Below are 16,644 nucleotides of genomic sequence, written 5' to 3'. Positions count from 1 at the left end.
ATCCCGAAGGCCTCTTTCTTCAGTCGGACGGCTTCCTGACCACCAGTGTCCACCACGGTGTTCGAGGGTTACCACCCCTTGCGGCACCTAAAACCTTGAGGCCGCAGCTCTCCACCGCGGCTCGGCAATGGAAGCTTTGAACATTGCCCACTCGGTTCAATGTCCCCAACCTCCGCAGGGATGCCTGAAAAGCTCCGCCGGAGGTGTGAGTTGAAGATCTCGTGGACAGGGACCTCCTCCAAACGTTCCCAGTTCACCCAGCACTACTCGCTTGGGCTTCCCAGGTCTGTCCAGAGTCTTTACCCACCCCTGACCCAACTCACCCCCAGATGGTGATCGGTTGACAGCTCTGCCCCTCTCTTTACCCGAGTGTCCAAAACATATGGCCTCAGATCCGACGACACGATTACAAAATCGATCATCGACCTTCGGCCTAGGGTGCTCTGGTACCACGTACACTTATGAGCATCCTTATGTTCGAACATGGTGTTTGTTATAGATAATCCATGACTAGCACAGAAATCCAATAACAAACATCCACTTGAGTTCAGATCAGGGAGGCCGTTCCTCCCAATCACGCCTTTCCAGGTGTCCCTGTCATTTCCCACGTGTGCGTTGAAGTCACCCAGCATCACTATGGAGTCCCCTACTGGGGCCCTATTCAGGACTCCATTCAGGGTCTCCAAGAAGGCCGAATACTCTGAACTGCTGTTCGGTGCATATGCACAGACAACAGTCAGAGTTTTCCCCACAACCCGTGAGGCGTAGGAAGGCGACCCTCTCGGTCCACCGGGTAAACTCCAACGTAGTGGCGTCAGCCGGGGACTCGTGAGTATCCCCACACCGCCCATCGCCTCACACCCTGGGAAACTCCAGAGAAGAATAGAGTCCATCCCTATCCAGGAGTACTGGATCCAGAGCCAAAACTGTACGGTCGATGTAAGCCCCACCAGATCCAACTGGTAACGCTCCACCTCCCTCACTAGTTCCGGCTCCTTCCCCCCCAGTGAGGTGACATTCCACGTCCCCAGAGCAAGCCTTTGCTGCCCGGGTCTGGTCCGTCGAGGCCAAAAAAAAATATTTTTTTAAATAACAAAAAAGGGAAGGGAACGCTATATCAGTCCCTTCCTTTCTTCTATGACCTCCATAACGAGCATTCTCATTCATGGAGGAATCCTTATACTTCTCGTGTCTTCGTTCCCTCGACGTCGACATATCTGACTATCTTGGGTGCTGAGGCTCGGGGGTATTCGGTGTTGCCGCCGGTAGAAGAGACACTTGTGGGTTATCTCTCGCCTGGCTCGGCATCATCGCTAAAGAGACCAACTCTCCCCACAAAGCTGTGCAGGACCACCTCCACACTTGTGGGGAAGGCTTATCAAGGAATTGGGTCAGGCTGGTGCTGCCCTGCACACTATGGCAGTGTTACAGGCATACTAGGCTAATCTGTTGAAGTATTCGATGATGCCGCCGGTAGAGGAGACACTTGCGTGTTATCTCTCGCCTGGCACGGCATCATCGCTAAAGAGACCCACTCTTCCCACAAAGCTGTGCAGGACCACCTCCACACTTGTGGGGAAGGCTTATCAGGCAGCAGGTCAGGCTGGTGCTGCCCTGCACACTATGGCAGTGTTACAGGTGTACTAGGCTAATCTGTTGAAGGACCTGAGTGCGGGCACCACGGTCGACGAAGAGGCTTTCTCTGAGCTTCGTCGAGCTGGTCTATGTCTGCTTTAGTCAGCATGGAGAGACACTTATGGCTTAACCTATAGGGCATCAAAGAAAATAACAAAACTTTCCTTCTCGATGCCCCAGTTTCACCTTGTTGCTTATTTGGTGATGCTATGAATATAGTTATCACCAGGTTCATTGCCTTCGGGCAATTCCTTCCTCGCTGCATTCAGGGGGAGGGGCCGTCAGCCACCCAGCCCCACCATGGTCCTTCTAGAAGGGAGGCTAAAAAACAAAGAGTGGCGAGTCATGGTCCCCTCTTAGAGAGTGGTGACCGGTTCGTCGCCCTCAGCAGCCCCCAAAGCAAGACCTCAGGGCAGTTATTTCTAAAGAGAAAAAAAAACCCTGACGGTTTTGCACCCAGCTTGTGGTTGTAGCCCCCACCTTGGGACGGGTCACGTGAAACATCCACCTGTACCCTCACAATACCGCCATGAAACCGCTCCATTCCTGCCGACCTCTGGGTGTTCCGTTGCTTCCTGCCTTCCAGGACACGGAACACTTGACATCCCCTCAACAGGAAGTGTCAGAATCGATACCCATCTCAGAGAACCTGGCAGCGTGGAAACTACTGCCAAGTGGTTCTATGTGGGTCCTAAAAACAGTAGAAAAAGATTACAGAATTTAATTTGTTCGCATCCTCCATGTTTCAACGGCGTGTTTCCCACTACCATGAAACCGGAGCAAGCATGTTTACTGTTGAAAGAACTGCAAAATCTCTTGGTTAAAGGGGCCATAGAACATGTTCCCCTTCCAGAGAGAGAGTCAGGTTACTACAGCAGATACTTCCTGGTTCCCAAGAAGGATGGGGGGTTGCGTCTTATCTTTGACCTTCGAGGCTTGAATCGCTCATTGAATCCAACATCACGATTGGTTAGTCACGATTGATCTCATGGATGCGTACTTTCATATAGAAAGTCTGCCACAACACAGGAAGTTCCTGAGGTTCGCTTTCGGGGGCGAAGCTTTCCAATATCGGGTTCTTCCATTCGGTCTAGCCTTATCACCCTGCACATTCACAGAATGCATAGATACAGCACTGGCTCCTTTGCGACTTCGGGGCATCTGCATTCTGAATTTCATCGATGACTGACTGATACTAGCACAGTCACAAGAACTGGCATTACAGCACAGGTATATCATCTTAGCTCATCTGGTTTCTCTGGGGTTGAGGCTCAACACCAAGAAAATGGTCCTCTCTCCCACTCAGAAAACTACCTATCTGGGGATCATATGGAATTCGATCACAATGCGGGCACAATTGTCTCCCGCTCTAATCGAGTCCATTCAGAACACCCTGAGCAAAGTCAGGCTAGGCCAAGGTTGCACTGTTCGTCAGTATCAACGACTACTAGGTCTCATGGCAACTACGTCCTTGGTGACCCCTTTGGGCCTTTTTGCACATAAGACAATTTCAGTTGTGGCTCAAAGCCAGGGGATTTCATTCAAGGGCCAATCCCCTAGGCTGATAAGAGTTATGCGCCGCGTGGTACGTACCCTTTTATGTGGTTCAGACCCCGGTTCCTCACTTTGGGACCCACTCTAGGTGCGTCTTGCCGTCGCAGGTTGCTAACGACAGACGCCTCCCTGACGGGCTGGGTGGTGGTTTTAAGTGGTTTTCCAGCTCAAGGGGAATGGGAGGGTCGTCAGCTCGACTGTCACATTAACTTGTCTTTATGGCTGTATTTCTGGCCCTGAAATACTTCCTCCGGAGGCTGCCATGTCTTGGTGTGGGTGGACAACATAGAGGTAGTCTCTTACATAAACCATCAAGGAGGTCTACGTTCATGCCAGCTGAACAGACTGGCACGGCAGATTCTCCTTTGGGCACAGGGTAAGCTCCTGTTAATCAGAGGAGCTTGTATCCCAGGATGCCTGAATGGGAGCAGATTTACTGTCCAGACAGAAAATACGGATGGGGGAGTGGAAACTCCACCCCGTGGTAGTGGAACAAATCTGGGTGAGATTTTACTGGGCAGAAGTGGACCTCTTCGCCTCTCAACAGACAGCGCAATGTCCCCTCTACTTCTCTCTGAGTCAACCAGCCCCCCTGGGTCTGGACGCGATGGCGCATACATGGCCCAGAATGTGTCTGTATGCATTTCCCCCGGTTTCTCTGCTCCCGGGAGTCTTGGCCAGAGTTCGCCAGCAAGATTCCTGCCTCTTACTGATAGCGCCACGCTGGCCGAGCAGGGTATGGTTCTCTGAGATAATGTCCCTCCCCGACGGCTCGCCTTGGGCGATTCCGGACGGGAGGGACTTTGTGTCTCAGGCTCAGGGGACAATATTTCATCCCCGGCCCAAGCTGTGGAAGCTTCATGTTTGGCCCCTGAATGGTACCAACTGAGGGACACTGGGTTTTCACCTGAGGTTATCGAGACCATTTTAAGTGCTAGGGCTCCCTCTACCAGAAGAATCTACGGCAATATATGGGGTGTCTTTGAAAGATGGTGCAGTGCACATAATGCAGATCCAGTTAACTGCCAAATTGCTTAAGCTCTGGACTTTCTGCAGGGAAAAATTGTCAGCAGGCATATGCCCCACCACTCTCAGGGTCTATGTGGCTGCCATTTCGCCTTGCCACGCCTTGATGGACAGGGTGCCGTTGGGGAGACATCCTCTACTTGCTCGCTTCATTCGTGGAGCTATGTGACTGAGGCCTCCTGCTAGGACCAGGACCCCTTCATGGGACTTAGCAATAGTCCTTGAGGGTCTGGTTGAGACCCCCTTCGAACATCTAGAGTCAGCGTCTGATAAACTTCTGACTCTCAAGATGGTTTTTCTTATTGCGACTACCTCTCTAAAGAGAATTGGGGATCTACAGGCTCTGTCTGTCTTGCCAGCCTGCTTAGATTTTGCCCAGGAATGGCTAAAGCAATTTTGCACCCTCATCCTGACCACCTGCCTAAGGTGCCTTTCTCGACCTTACATCCAGTCACTCTCGAAGCCTTCTGCTCCCCGAAATTTACAACGCTGGAGCAGGAAAGACTTCACAGACTTTGTCCAGTCCGTGCCCTTCAGACTTATGTCCACCGCATTAGCCAGTGGTGTAAGTCAGGGCAACTATTAGTTTGCCATGGGGGCCACAACAGGGGGGCGGCCGCCACCAAGCAGACTATGTTGCATTGGGTGAGGGACGCTATTGCCCTGGCCTACGAGGTGCGTGGTCAAGCTTTGCCAGTAGGTATCAGGCTCACTCTACCAGAGGGGTCGCCTCCTCTAAAGCCTTGGCTAGAGGTGTCCTTCTGCAGCATGTTTGTGATGCGGCAGGCTGGTCCTTTCCGCACACATTCATTCGATTTTATAGTTTGGATGTTCATGCCACTCCGGGCTCTTATGTCCTTGAGTCGACATCACAAGCTCATGTCTGAGACCTCTCGCGCTCTTGTGAGCACACTACACAACCATAAGGGGTCCGGACATCCACAGTGCGGCGGCATGGGTATTCTCGTTCCCAAAGTGCTAATTCAGTGCAGCATCATAAGTGTAGCTTTTGGAAAGGGAAAGACTCGGGTTACTTGACTGTAACCCTTGTTCCCTGATAAAAGTGGAACGAGATGCTGCGCTTCATTGCCACACTGGGATGCCCCAGAACTGCTCTTCAGACAAAATACCTGATGATGCACCTGTGACGCATCTATTTATAGCCCTGCTACAGGTGCATCCAATGATGTCACCGGCAGAGGCTATAAATTCCGGTAAATTTTCATTGACGTGTTGCACACATATTCACAGCTGGTCACACCTAAAGTTGTTCCCAAAGCGCTAATTCAGCATCTCGTTGCACTTTTATCAGGGAACAAGGGTTACAATCAAGTAATCCGAGATGTTTTCTTCTAGTGCTTGTTTTTGAAAGCAACGGCTCAACTGCGAGTGTTGCTACCTTGTGGACCCATACATTTGCACAAAAAGAATTCCAGGTGCAGATTCACAATTCGAGTGGTTTAGAAAAAGCTGTCCACACACGTTATGTTGGAGCTCTCTGCTAATGACAAAAGTAGCGTCATGCATCCTGTACACAAATGCCTAGCATTTGCATCTAACCAAAGTATACATTGGGATTTAAAATGCTGCCTCTGGAGACAGCTTATTAGGTTTTGGAACAAACCCATAGTGTCTTCCAGAACAAACAGTCTGAAAGTATTATACTTCAGTTATTTGACCACTGCTCATTTAACCTCTAATCCCATTTCTCATAATCCATGTGTAAAACTAAAAAGCTGTTTTACCATCTGTGATCGTGAGAGCAGGTTTTCTAGAACTCCTGGAAGTCCTCGTTCCACAGGAGACTCAAGCAGGTGATCGAACACTCTATTGATGACAACATTTTTCTCTGGAAGACCAGGAAGATCATCAACCATCAGTCCAACCATCTGATCTGGAGAGAGAGACACCAGGGTCTCCAACTAAACACAGATAGAAAATCAAGAAAAGTGATGGTATGAAGTTCAGTGGTAAGTCTGAAGATGTGGGTGGTCATTGGTTATCTTTAATGAAATTAAATGTTGTAGATGTAAAGACATACAGGATCAAAGTGTGTGTTGATGGAGAACAGATCTCTGAGAGACACAAACTGAGCAAACGGCCCAAAGTTCATCAGCAGCCACTCAGTGCTGGTGTTAGCACTGAACACACAGCCCGGATCTGACAAAACAAACACAGTACAACCACCTTCATGATCTCCAAAACCATTTCCAAAATTCTCTCTGAAATATTTGTGGAAAAGAAAGACTACCAGCTCACCTGTCGTGTTTCTTCTGAGGAAGGACAAGATGAAAAATTCCACCATGTTTCTTCTCTTTGTGTCATCCATTAGAGAGAATTGAGAACTGAACTCCTCCAGACTGGGAAATTAGTCAAAATAAAGGTGAGTAAAGCATCTTATAAACTCCTGAAAGTCTTGAGCTTTTGGGAACGTCAAGTAAATGTTTCTCTTACATGTTCTGGTAAATTGGGCAGCTGAGGTTTCTGCTGCTAATGCACATCAGTAGAGGCGCTGATGCGGATGGTAAAAGCGGTCTCAGATTCTGACCGAACCACAGGCTGATGAAACCGATATCACTCCATTGGTCAGGACTGATCTGCTCCAATCTCAGCTCACCAATCACATCCAGCACATTGGACACAGACACACCACTGACTGGCTGAGACTGATGATGTAATGAAGAAGAATTATTTTGATATCCCCAGTTACTCTTGGAAAAATACCAGGAGTTGTGCAAGGCTTATTTAACATATTTGCTACCGTATTGGAAAAGAAGATGAGGGCTTGATCTAGAACATCCTTTGTTTTGGTGAGAAGCAATTTCCAGATCTCCTTTGAGTGACTGTTGCTGCTGGATAGTTGACACATCAGAAGTTCAGCCAGGTTTTCAGCAGTGAAGCCTGTCAGCTATGAGCAGAAAATATTTAATCAGTGGACATCACGGTTTCAGGAAGTATTAAGATGATTTCAGAATCTCTTGGTGTTAGATTCCCTGACACAAGGCATGTGAAGTGATGATGCTCAATATCTTTGAGATCTTACCGAAGAGCAAGCGTACTGTTCCAGACTGATATTGCAGGGGACTTTCATGAGACCAGATGACAAGAGGGTCTCCAGCTCATTACTGTGGAAGACATCAACATTTCATGAGCACTTCCTGTCTCACAGATGATGTCACAATGCCAAAGTGGGCAAAACATTATTTGCTTGTACCTGTTGACTCCTGCACAAACTCTTGTAGCTGTTAAATTAATCAGAACACATTGATTAGTGCTACTCGGTTTCAATTATAATTGAATACAAAAATGAGAAATCTAAAACATTATGTGCTGTCATTGGTGCTTCTGTTCTAAACAAAGTTTGTTTTGCATCAGCAAGTATGTTTTTCATCCACTTACCATTCACTGGTGTGACGAGACACTAAAAGAAAAGAAAATACCATACATCACAGCTTAGATGAATTATGAATTATCTGGTGTGATATGAATCAAAGGTGTTTACTGATTTTAAATAATGAAATTAAATGTTAAGAAATGAATGTTAAGTCTTACTGTTGGATGTTCAGGAAGGGAACAGCCTGAAAATAATATGCACACATTTAACTATTCATTATGGCAGAAATAATGAGAAACATGTTTATTTTGTAGTAAATTGACCAGTGAGAGATCACGAAGACATGAAGGTAGAGTAAGTGAAAGGAATGACCTCTTGCTCCATTCTCCTTGAGTTCTCCAGTTGTGTGGACGACCAGAGTCTCCATCTCTGATGGCAGGAAGGGTAGAGCTTGGAACAGTCTCGTAAAACTGAGGCAGAAACATGGAATTAGAGGAGCTGGAGATATCAGCAGAAGAAACTCCAGAGACACAATAATGTGACATCAGATGCTCAAGAACACTTACATCAGTATGTAGGAGCTGCACGGAATAAAGATCTGTGGAAACAGGAACATGTATCGGTGCTGTTATTAGATAATTGATTCTAGTGGATGAAGAATCCAAAGAGATTAGGTTCTGTTTCAAAGCTTAGTGAGCTGCCAATGCTGTCAACTGCCTACTTAGGCAACTGTCTTCAATGGCAGCATCCTAACTGTACTGGAGACAAAATGAGACTGATTTGGAATGCTCTTCATAGGCATTAACTTCACGTGCCACTCAATAATTTCCCCCATGCATAGCACAAGGGAGACTCAACATGCTACTAATTTTCTCCTAAAGAGTAGGAATGTAAGCCCGGTGTCCTGGCCAAATTTGCCCATTGGCCTCTTTCCATCATGGCTTCCTAAATATCCCCTAAAAATATAAATTGGCTTCATCACTGTACTCTCCTCTTTACCAATAGCTGGTGTCTGGTGAGCGCTCTGCTGCACTATGGCTGCCATTACTTACCTCAATCCGGGTGACGGAGGACAAGTCTCAGTTGCCTCCGCTTCTGGGACCATCAATGCACGCATCTTATCACGTGCCTCAATATGCATGACACCGCGGAGACTTACAGCATGTGGAGGCTCATGCTACTCTCCGCAATCCACACACAACTTACCACACGCCCCATTGAGAGCGAGAAAAGCGCTACATAAATGTAAGGAATAATTATATGTGTTACAGGAATGATATACCACAAACACATTTTGGGTGAAATAGTTCCCTCAGTTCCCTATCTGTCACGCACTCAAAGTTGTGTCAATGTAGTGACACTAGAGGTTACTCTTGAGAGCCCGAGACACCTCTGATCTTTGATAAAAGGCTAATTGGAATCGGCAAGTGGTATTTGCATGCCCCTCCCCCAGACATATGGGTATAAAAGGAGAGGACGTGCATACCGCTCATTAGATTTTCTCTTCAGAGCCGAACGGTCAATGGTTCAAGCTGAGCAAGCGATTTTCATCCCTCACCTCTGCTGGATCCTTACGGCACACTACAGCGGCTTTCTCCCCTCTCTGCATGGGTGCACTGCAGAGATCGCCCCTGGGCGCTTCAGAAGATCTTAAAAGAATATATTCAAAAAGAGCATTTTTTCCTCACAAAAGAGTATAATCTAAAAGAGCGGCACGCATTGGAACGTCTTTTTCAAGTCGTGTCTTTTTAAAGATGTCTTTCCGATTGTGTGTTTTTCCTTGTTGCTGTCAATACCTCCCACCTTCTGACGGCCACGATTGCTGTCTTTCATGCCTGGTGCTTCCCCCACCGAGACATCTTTCATGGATGCGGCAGGTCCTCATTGCGAGGCCATGACCATGGCAACGTTGCGGTCGTGGTTCGCTTTCTTAAGAAAGCAAGCCACCCCAGCAGCTCCCTCCCTTGGTCCTTCTACCTATGGGTATGAGGCCAGCGCAGCGTGCACTGGGATGATTTGGGGACCACAATGGGACCACCTCTGACGGTTAAATCCCCGTGGACCTCCCATTCCCCAGCACACTTGTTTGCTCCAGTTAGGCATTCGGATGAGTGCACCGGCTTGTCCCAGTTCGAGTTTGACCTCTTATTCGGTGCCCGTGTGTGACAAATAGGGAATGTCCTAGTTACTTCCATAACCTCCGTTCCGTGATGGAGGGAACGAGACATTGTGTCCCTCCTGCCACATCGCTGGACTACCCGCTGAAATGGCCGAGACCTTATTCTCGGCTCCTCAGCACAAAACCTAATGAGCGGTAGGCATGTCCCCTACTTTTTATACCCGTATGTCCGGGGGAGGGGCATGAAAATACCACTAGCCAATTCCCATTGGCCTTTTATCAAAGATCAGAGGTGTCTCTTGCTTTCAAGAGTGACCCCTAGTGTCACTACATTGACACAACTTCTCATTCCCACCATCAGGGAACGGAGGTTACGGAAGTAACCAGGATGTTTTCTATCATATATATAAAAAATGTATTGGGGGGCCTGGGTAGCTCAGCAAGTAGAGACGCTGACAACCACCCTTCGAGTCATGAGTTCAAATCCAGGGTATGCTGAGTGCTGAGGTCGGGAGCAATTCTGATGCCTTAAGCATCAGAAAACACTACATTTGAAAGCTCTGCCTTTCAAGTTTACTTAATTTTACTATTTCTCTTCAGGAATTTAGACCCATAAAGATGTATTTATATTCGTTCAGACTCGAGTTATACATCTCTCCTGACCTCTTCTTGATGCACACATCAACTATTGTTGTTTCCAGCTTCATTTCTTGTTGTTTTCTGGAGATCTTCTTCTAGTCCTTCTTTTTGAAAGCAACGGCTCAACTGCGAGTGTTGCTACCTTGTGGACCCATACATTTGCACAAAAAGAATTCCAGCCGCACATTCAGAATTCGAGTGGTTTAGAAAAAGCTGTCCACACACGTTATGTTGGAGCTCTCTGCTAATGACAAAAGTAGCGTCATGCATCCTGTACACAAACGCCTAGCATTTGCATCTAACCAAAGTATACATTGGGATTTAAAATGCTGCCTCTGGAGACAGCTTATTAGGTTTTAGAACAAACCCATAGTGTCTTCCAGAACAAACAGTCTGAAAGTATTATACTTCAGTTATTTGACCACTGCTCATTTAACCTCTAATCCCATTTCTCATAATCCATGTGTAAAACTAACAAGCTGTTTTACCATCTGTGATCGTGAGAGCAGGTTTTCTAGAACTCCTGGAAGTCCTCGTTCCACAGGAGACTCAAGCAGGTGATCGAACACTCTATTGATGACAACGTTTTTCTCTGGAAGACCAGGAAGATCATCAACCATCAGTCCAACCATCTGATCTGGAGAGAGAGACACCAGGGTCTCCAACTAAACACAGATAGAAAATCAAGAAAAGTGATGGTATGAAGTTCAGTGGTAAGTCTGAAGATGTGGGTGGTCATTGGTTATCTTTAATGAAATTAAATGTTGTAGATGTAAAGACATACAGGATCAAAGTGTGTGTTGATGGAGAACAGATCTCTGAGAGACACAAACTGAGCAAACGGCCCAAAGTTCATCAGCAGCCACTCAGTGCTGGTGTTAGCACTGAACACACAGCCCGGATCTGACAAAACAAACACAGTACAACCACCTTCATGATCTCCAAAACCATTTCCAAAATTCTCTCTGAAATATTTGTGGAAAAGAAAGACTACCAGCTCACCTGTCGTGTTTCTTCTGAGGAAGGACAAGATGAAAAATTCCACCATGTTTCTTCTCTTTGTGTCATCCATTAGAGAGAATTGAGAACTGAACTCCTCCAGACTGGGAAATTAGTCAAAATAAAGGTGAGTAAAGCATCTTATAAACTCCTGAAAGTCTTGAGCTTTTGGGAACGTCAAGTAAATGTTTCTCTTACATGTTCTGGTAAATTGGGCAGCTGAGGTTTCTGCTGCTAATGCACATCAGTAGAGGCGCTGATGCGGATGGTAAAAGCGGTCTCAGATTCTGACCGAACCACAGGCTGATGAAACCGATATCACTCCATTGGTCAGGACTGATCTGCTCCAATCTCAGCTCACCAATCACATCCAGCACATTGGACACAGACACACCACTGACTGGCTGAGACTGATGATGTAATGAAGAAGAATTATTTTGATATCCCCAGTTACTCTTGGAAAAATACCAGGAGTTGTGCAAGGCTTATTTAACATATTTGCTACCGTATTGGAAAAGAAGATGAGGGCTTGATCTAGAACATCCTTTGTTTTGGTGAGAAGCAATTTCCAGATCTCCTTTGAGTGACTGTTGCTGCTGGATAGTTGACACATCAGAAGTTCAGCCAGGTTTTCAGCAGTGAAGCCTGTCAGCTATGAGCAGAAAATATTTAATCAGTGGACATCACGGTTTCAGGAAGTATTAAGATGATTTCAGAATCTCTTGGTGTTAGATTCCCTGACACAAGGCATGTGAAGTGATGATGCTCAATATCTTTGAGATCTTACCGAAGAGCAAGCGTACTGTTCCAGACTGATATTGCAGGGGACTTTCATGAGACCAGATGACAAGAGAGTATCAATACTGTGGGGGAGAAAAATGCTTTTTACGAATTTGCATGACATGATTTGGATGTGCTTTGGCATTAACAAATCCAATCACAATTACCTGTTGACTCCAACACACATTTCTGTTTCTGTAAAGTACACAAAAAGGAATGTTAAAGTTAAACCCAAAAAAGTGTTTATTTGTATTGTAATACAATATTTCACACCATCAACAATATAAAAAATAGCTTACCATTGACTGGAGTTGAAATACACTGTAAATTATGTACGCACACAACAATAAGAGATAATGAACATCTTTTTAAAATCTGGACACTATTAATCTTTCTATATTTGAGCTGTAATGTTTCTGAAAATACAAATCAAGTTCAAATGTGTTGTTTCTTACCGTAACAAGTGGAGGAAAACAACCTGTAAGAAAACAACACAATGATATTAAGATGTCTAACCAACCAACAGGGACAACATCCTCAGTTGTTAGCTAAATTTGACAAAACCTCAATATGTGGATTTTCTTAAAGGGAAAGCTGGGCCATAGAGCAAGTCTGTAATCATTGCATTTAGTTTTATTTCAGGAAAAAAGTGATATGCCCTCATTTAGATTGTAGAGCAAATGTGTGGGTGGGGTGTGAGTGTGTACCTGGTGGTGCAATCTCCTTCAGCTGGTTCATTCTCTCCTGAAGGGGCTGCATCAGATATAGAGGAACCACAGACTCCTCCAATCTCTGAACTCTGAGAGACGGCAAGAGAAATTCTTTGTAATTGGATCTATGTGTGTGACTGAAACTGTTGTTTTAGAAACATTTGGTAGTACTTACATCTGCTGGTATGACAAGCACTCTAGACCCATCTGATATCAAAACCAAACATTGCAAATCAGTCACGTACAAATTTCCTACAGTCTGCCCATAGATCGATAGGTTGTCAGAGATGTTTTACCTCATTAGTGAGCACAATGAGGTGTCCAAGCATTTCAAGGAGACCACGTTCCTCAGGAGAGATCAGGATGTGATTAAAAATCATGTTTATGATCACGCTTTTCGCCGGAAGACCTGGGAAATCCTCAACTATCAGTTCAGCTGTCTGTCTGGGCGACAAAACCACCAGTGCCTCAATCTGGAAGACACACACACACACAAAAAAACACATGCAACCAATTACCAACATTATCTTCAATAAAATTACATTCATCAGAATAATTAAACATACCTCAAGACACACTGGGATAGAAAACAGCAGAAGCCACATCAATCAAACACAAGACATAAAGCATTCAACTGGATCTTTGTTGTAGTAATATGAGAAGTACCCTGAAATTCAGCACTAAACTTACAGCCTTGAAGTCTTGGTTCAGCTGGTAAATTTCTCTCAACGTTGCGAATTGTGAAAATCTACCAAGATTCAAAGTCACCCAGACACTGCTGTTTTCAGCAAGACAGCCCCCTAAACACATAATAATAATGTTTTATTTATATAGCACCTTTCAAGGACCCAATGATGCTTTACAAAGCATAGGCAAAAACAGAAATTAACATATAAAGTAATTTCAAGTATGTAAGCTAGCATACATAATCAAAACACCAAAATTGAGGCATGTATAATGCAGAGACAACAGCTTTACGAGGATTAGTCAGTTGAAAAATATAGAGTAAATAAATACATTTTGAACTGGGTCCTAAAGATCTGGAGCGATCTCAGAGGTTTTGGGGCAGTATGTTCCGAAGCTTAGGTGCATGTCATTGATTATTTTAAAGTGTCCTTCTGTTACCTGACCAATACATAAATGGACAGACTGATGTACCTGAAGCATTTTGTTGACTCAGGAATGACAAGATGAAATACTCATAAACTGTCTGTGCTCCTACTTTTGACATCAGGAACATGTTTTCACTGAGCTCTGAAACACTGACGGGACAAAATCAAATGATTGCAGTTAGGGTGAGTGCAGTTGTCAGGTGATATTTAAACTTCAGGTGAGAGCAGGGGTTGAGCACCACCGTCTGGGTGTGTGCAGTGGACGTACAGTAACTGGAAGGTTTGGCAGCTGAACTCTTTGTGACTGAGGCATGTGAGGTATTCTGGAGTTAGTGTGGAGAGTAGAGGCTTTAACTTGACCTGGAACCATAATCGGACAAAAGACTCATCCTGCAAGCTGTTCATAGTGAAGGTGTCATGAATGACTTGGTCCAGGATGCTACTGAAGGGAGAATTCTGGGAACTGAAATTCTGGGACAGTGGCAAAGAGCAACATGTTAGTGAAATTCTCAGAAATATTACCATAGACAGATAAAATTATTTCCTCACTAAGAGTGTTTGTTTCTAAACAACAGATGAAAAATGTGCTTACAGTCAAGGAGAACTGCTGCAGGAGAGCATTGAGGTTCTTGGAGAGATGCAGAAGGACGTTCATGAGCGTCTCCTCATTGAGCGTGAGGTTCGTTCGCGCTGCACAGTGCAAGATAGTGGCTACATGTTCCACCAGGTCAGTCAACTAGAAAAAACACAATCAAATCATGTGGATATGGTTTGAAAACAATTGCATGCCAACTGAAAGGAAGTTTGGAATTGTACATGTTTCCAGTGTGCTTTCAGCGTACCGCACATGCTCTGTCATCAATAATGACTCCACAGATGTCTTGACTTTCATTCTGGACTCCAGTTCCCATCCCTGTCTCAATGAAGCTAAAGAAAACACCCAAAGGTACATCAGTGTTGTCGTTACTCTGTCAGAGGGTTCTATATTTGTTTTGTGCAGCCTCAACTGTGGAGAACTGACAATAATAGCAATGTAAACTCACAACTGGTTATGGAAGACAGCTGTGAGATTGGAGGAGATTTCTATCTGGTGGTCAGGAAGGAATCGTCTGAGGATGGGAAAAACGACTTTTGTGAACCAGTCGTTAACGTCTGTGGGGTCAAACGTGACCAGATCCACCTGCTGCACTTGGGTGGAATTCTGCTTGTAAGGAGCGGCGATCTCGGCGAGCGTCAGGTTTATCATAGTCTCCATAAGTGTTGCACTCCGCATGCTGCTCAATTTTTTCTGGAGAAACAGAGATAGACATCAGGACTTGGAGTTTAGGTGAGTGATGTTTAGCTAAAACTGTGTGTTTGTGTGGTGTTACCTGGTGTGTCAAGGACACAAAATCTCTAACAAAACTCCCGACGGGTCTAAACGCCATCATGAAACCATTCAGTGCCTGCAGTCACAAAAATCACACATCAGACCAGGCCATATACTGTAAGACCAGAACCATTCGATATCTGACTAGAGTCATTTCTTCTCAGTAGTTCTGCAGATTATAGTTATTTAATGTCCAGTGTTCTTAATGAACAGCTACAGATCTACTCATCTACATCCATGAGGTTGTGGCTCAAGTTTCTCTTGCCTGTCGGAGGGGGTCCTGCGGTGAGGCTGATGGAACGGTGCCCATATAAAACATTGTGTTGTTTTCTGATGGCCCAGAGTCCTCAGATGGCAGCAGAGAGGACATCAAACTCTGAAACACATGGCTGAGGGAGCTGTCAGTCAAGCCCACCTCCTCTGGATGAAGGAGAAGCTCTGCCTTCTGTTCCGGACTCAGGAGGTGCAAAACCTCCAACTGCCGAGACACGCAATAACCTTATAACATCTCCAAGACATCAGCAAAGCATGTAAGATTGGAAATATGTTAAGGGAATAATAGAGGCTAAATACAGTTTAAACTTTATGGACCGTAGCTGTGATATGGGATTATGTACTGTCAGTCATTATCACAAAATAAACCCTGAAAGGCTGCATGACCGTCAGGTGAACATCAGAAGCAGGAATCGTGTTCTCACCCCGCTGAAGAGCATGTTGATGGATGTGAAATCTCGCATTTGAGCCATGACAGAGAAAGAGCCGAAGTTCTTCATGAGCCAATCCTCACTGCTGTCCTCTGGATCTACACAACCTACAACAACACACAATCAAGCTACACAACTCTGCACACAACCTTCACAAATTACAGCACCAGAACCAATACAGTACACAAACAACATCAAAATGCAAACATAACACTAAATTCTAGAATAAAGATAGTGTGTGTTTACCTGAGGATGTGTTTCTAGAGAGAAAAGGGTACATGAAGAAAGAATAGATCCACTTCTGTCTCACTGGATCCAGACCGGAGAAATGCTGACTCAACTCCTTGACACTATACACACACAACACAAAAAACATACAACCACATCCATCATATACGCATACAAAACATGTAAATACTATTAAATATAAGATGTACTGTATGTAATTTAACACATTCTTGTTTCTTGTATTGCATGCTTTATAATAAACTGTTATGTGTGTGTTGTCGTACACAGTGTGGTAGGCACTGCAGCTTAAGTTTCTGTTGCTGAGACACGTAAGGAAGTTTCTGGAGATGGACGACAGCAGAGGAGTGAGTTTGATATCCAGCCATGCTCTGATCACATGATCCTCATTTACGCTGATGCCTCCCGAAAGATCCA

General features: G+C 45.2%; 2 protein-coding genes across 38 annotated transcripts in view; one reads left to right on the top strand and one right to left on the bottom strand.

The window, feature by feature from the left end:
* The window catches only part of mslnb (mesothelin b), an 89,398-nt gene extending 77,824 nt beyond the window's left edge, over positions 1–11,574 (bottom strand). For 18 of the 37 annotated variants that reach the window (XM_052138277.1, XM_052138278.1, XM_052138291.1 and 15 more), the window contains exons 1-6: positions 11,505–11,574; positions 11,310–11,410; positions 11,092–11,210; positions 10,796–10,972; positions 8,116–8,147; positions 7,922–8,019 (exon numbers count right to left, since the gene is read on the bottom strand). In XM_052138277.1, coding sequence (XP_051994237.1) covers positions 7,922–8,019; positions 8,116–8,147; positions 10,796–10,972; positions 11,092–11,210; positions 11,310–11,410; positions 11,505–11,551 — 574 coding nt within the window. In that variant the 5' untranslated portion in view covers positions 11,552–11,574. Of the gene's footprint in view, positions 1–6,256; positions 6,376–6,474; positions 6,576–6,669; positions 6,740–7,258; positions 7,341–7,429; positions 7,458–7,614; positions 7,637–7,767; positions 7,794–7,921; positions 8,020–8,115; positions 8,148–10,795; positions 10,973–11,091; positions 11,211–11,309; positions 11,411–11,504 lie in introns of those variants that run through there. The other 19 variants (XM_052138282.1, XM_052138308.1, XM_052138292.1 and 16 more) reach the window with 9 other exon arrangements.
* Positions 1–16,644, top strand: part of LOC127652205 (zinc finger protein 501-like) — a 277,426-nt gene that overhangs the window by 93,899 nt on the left and 166,883 nt on the right. The gene's annotated exons all lie outside the window — the stretch shown is intronic.

This window comes from Xyrauchen texanus, chromosome 11 (assembly GCF_025860055.1).
Source record: "Xyrauchen texanus isolate HMW12.3.18 chromosome 11, RBS_HiC_50CHRs, whole genome shotgun sequence".
Lineage (NCBI taxonomy): Eukaryota > Metazoa > Chordata > Actinopteri > Cypriniformes > Catostomidae > Xyrauchen > Xyrauchen texanus.
Note: the sequence above shows the minus strand (reverse complement) of the source record. Positions and strands in the feature narration are given on the sequence as shown.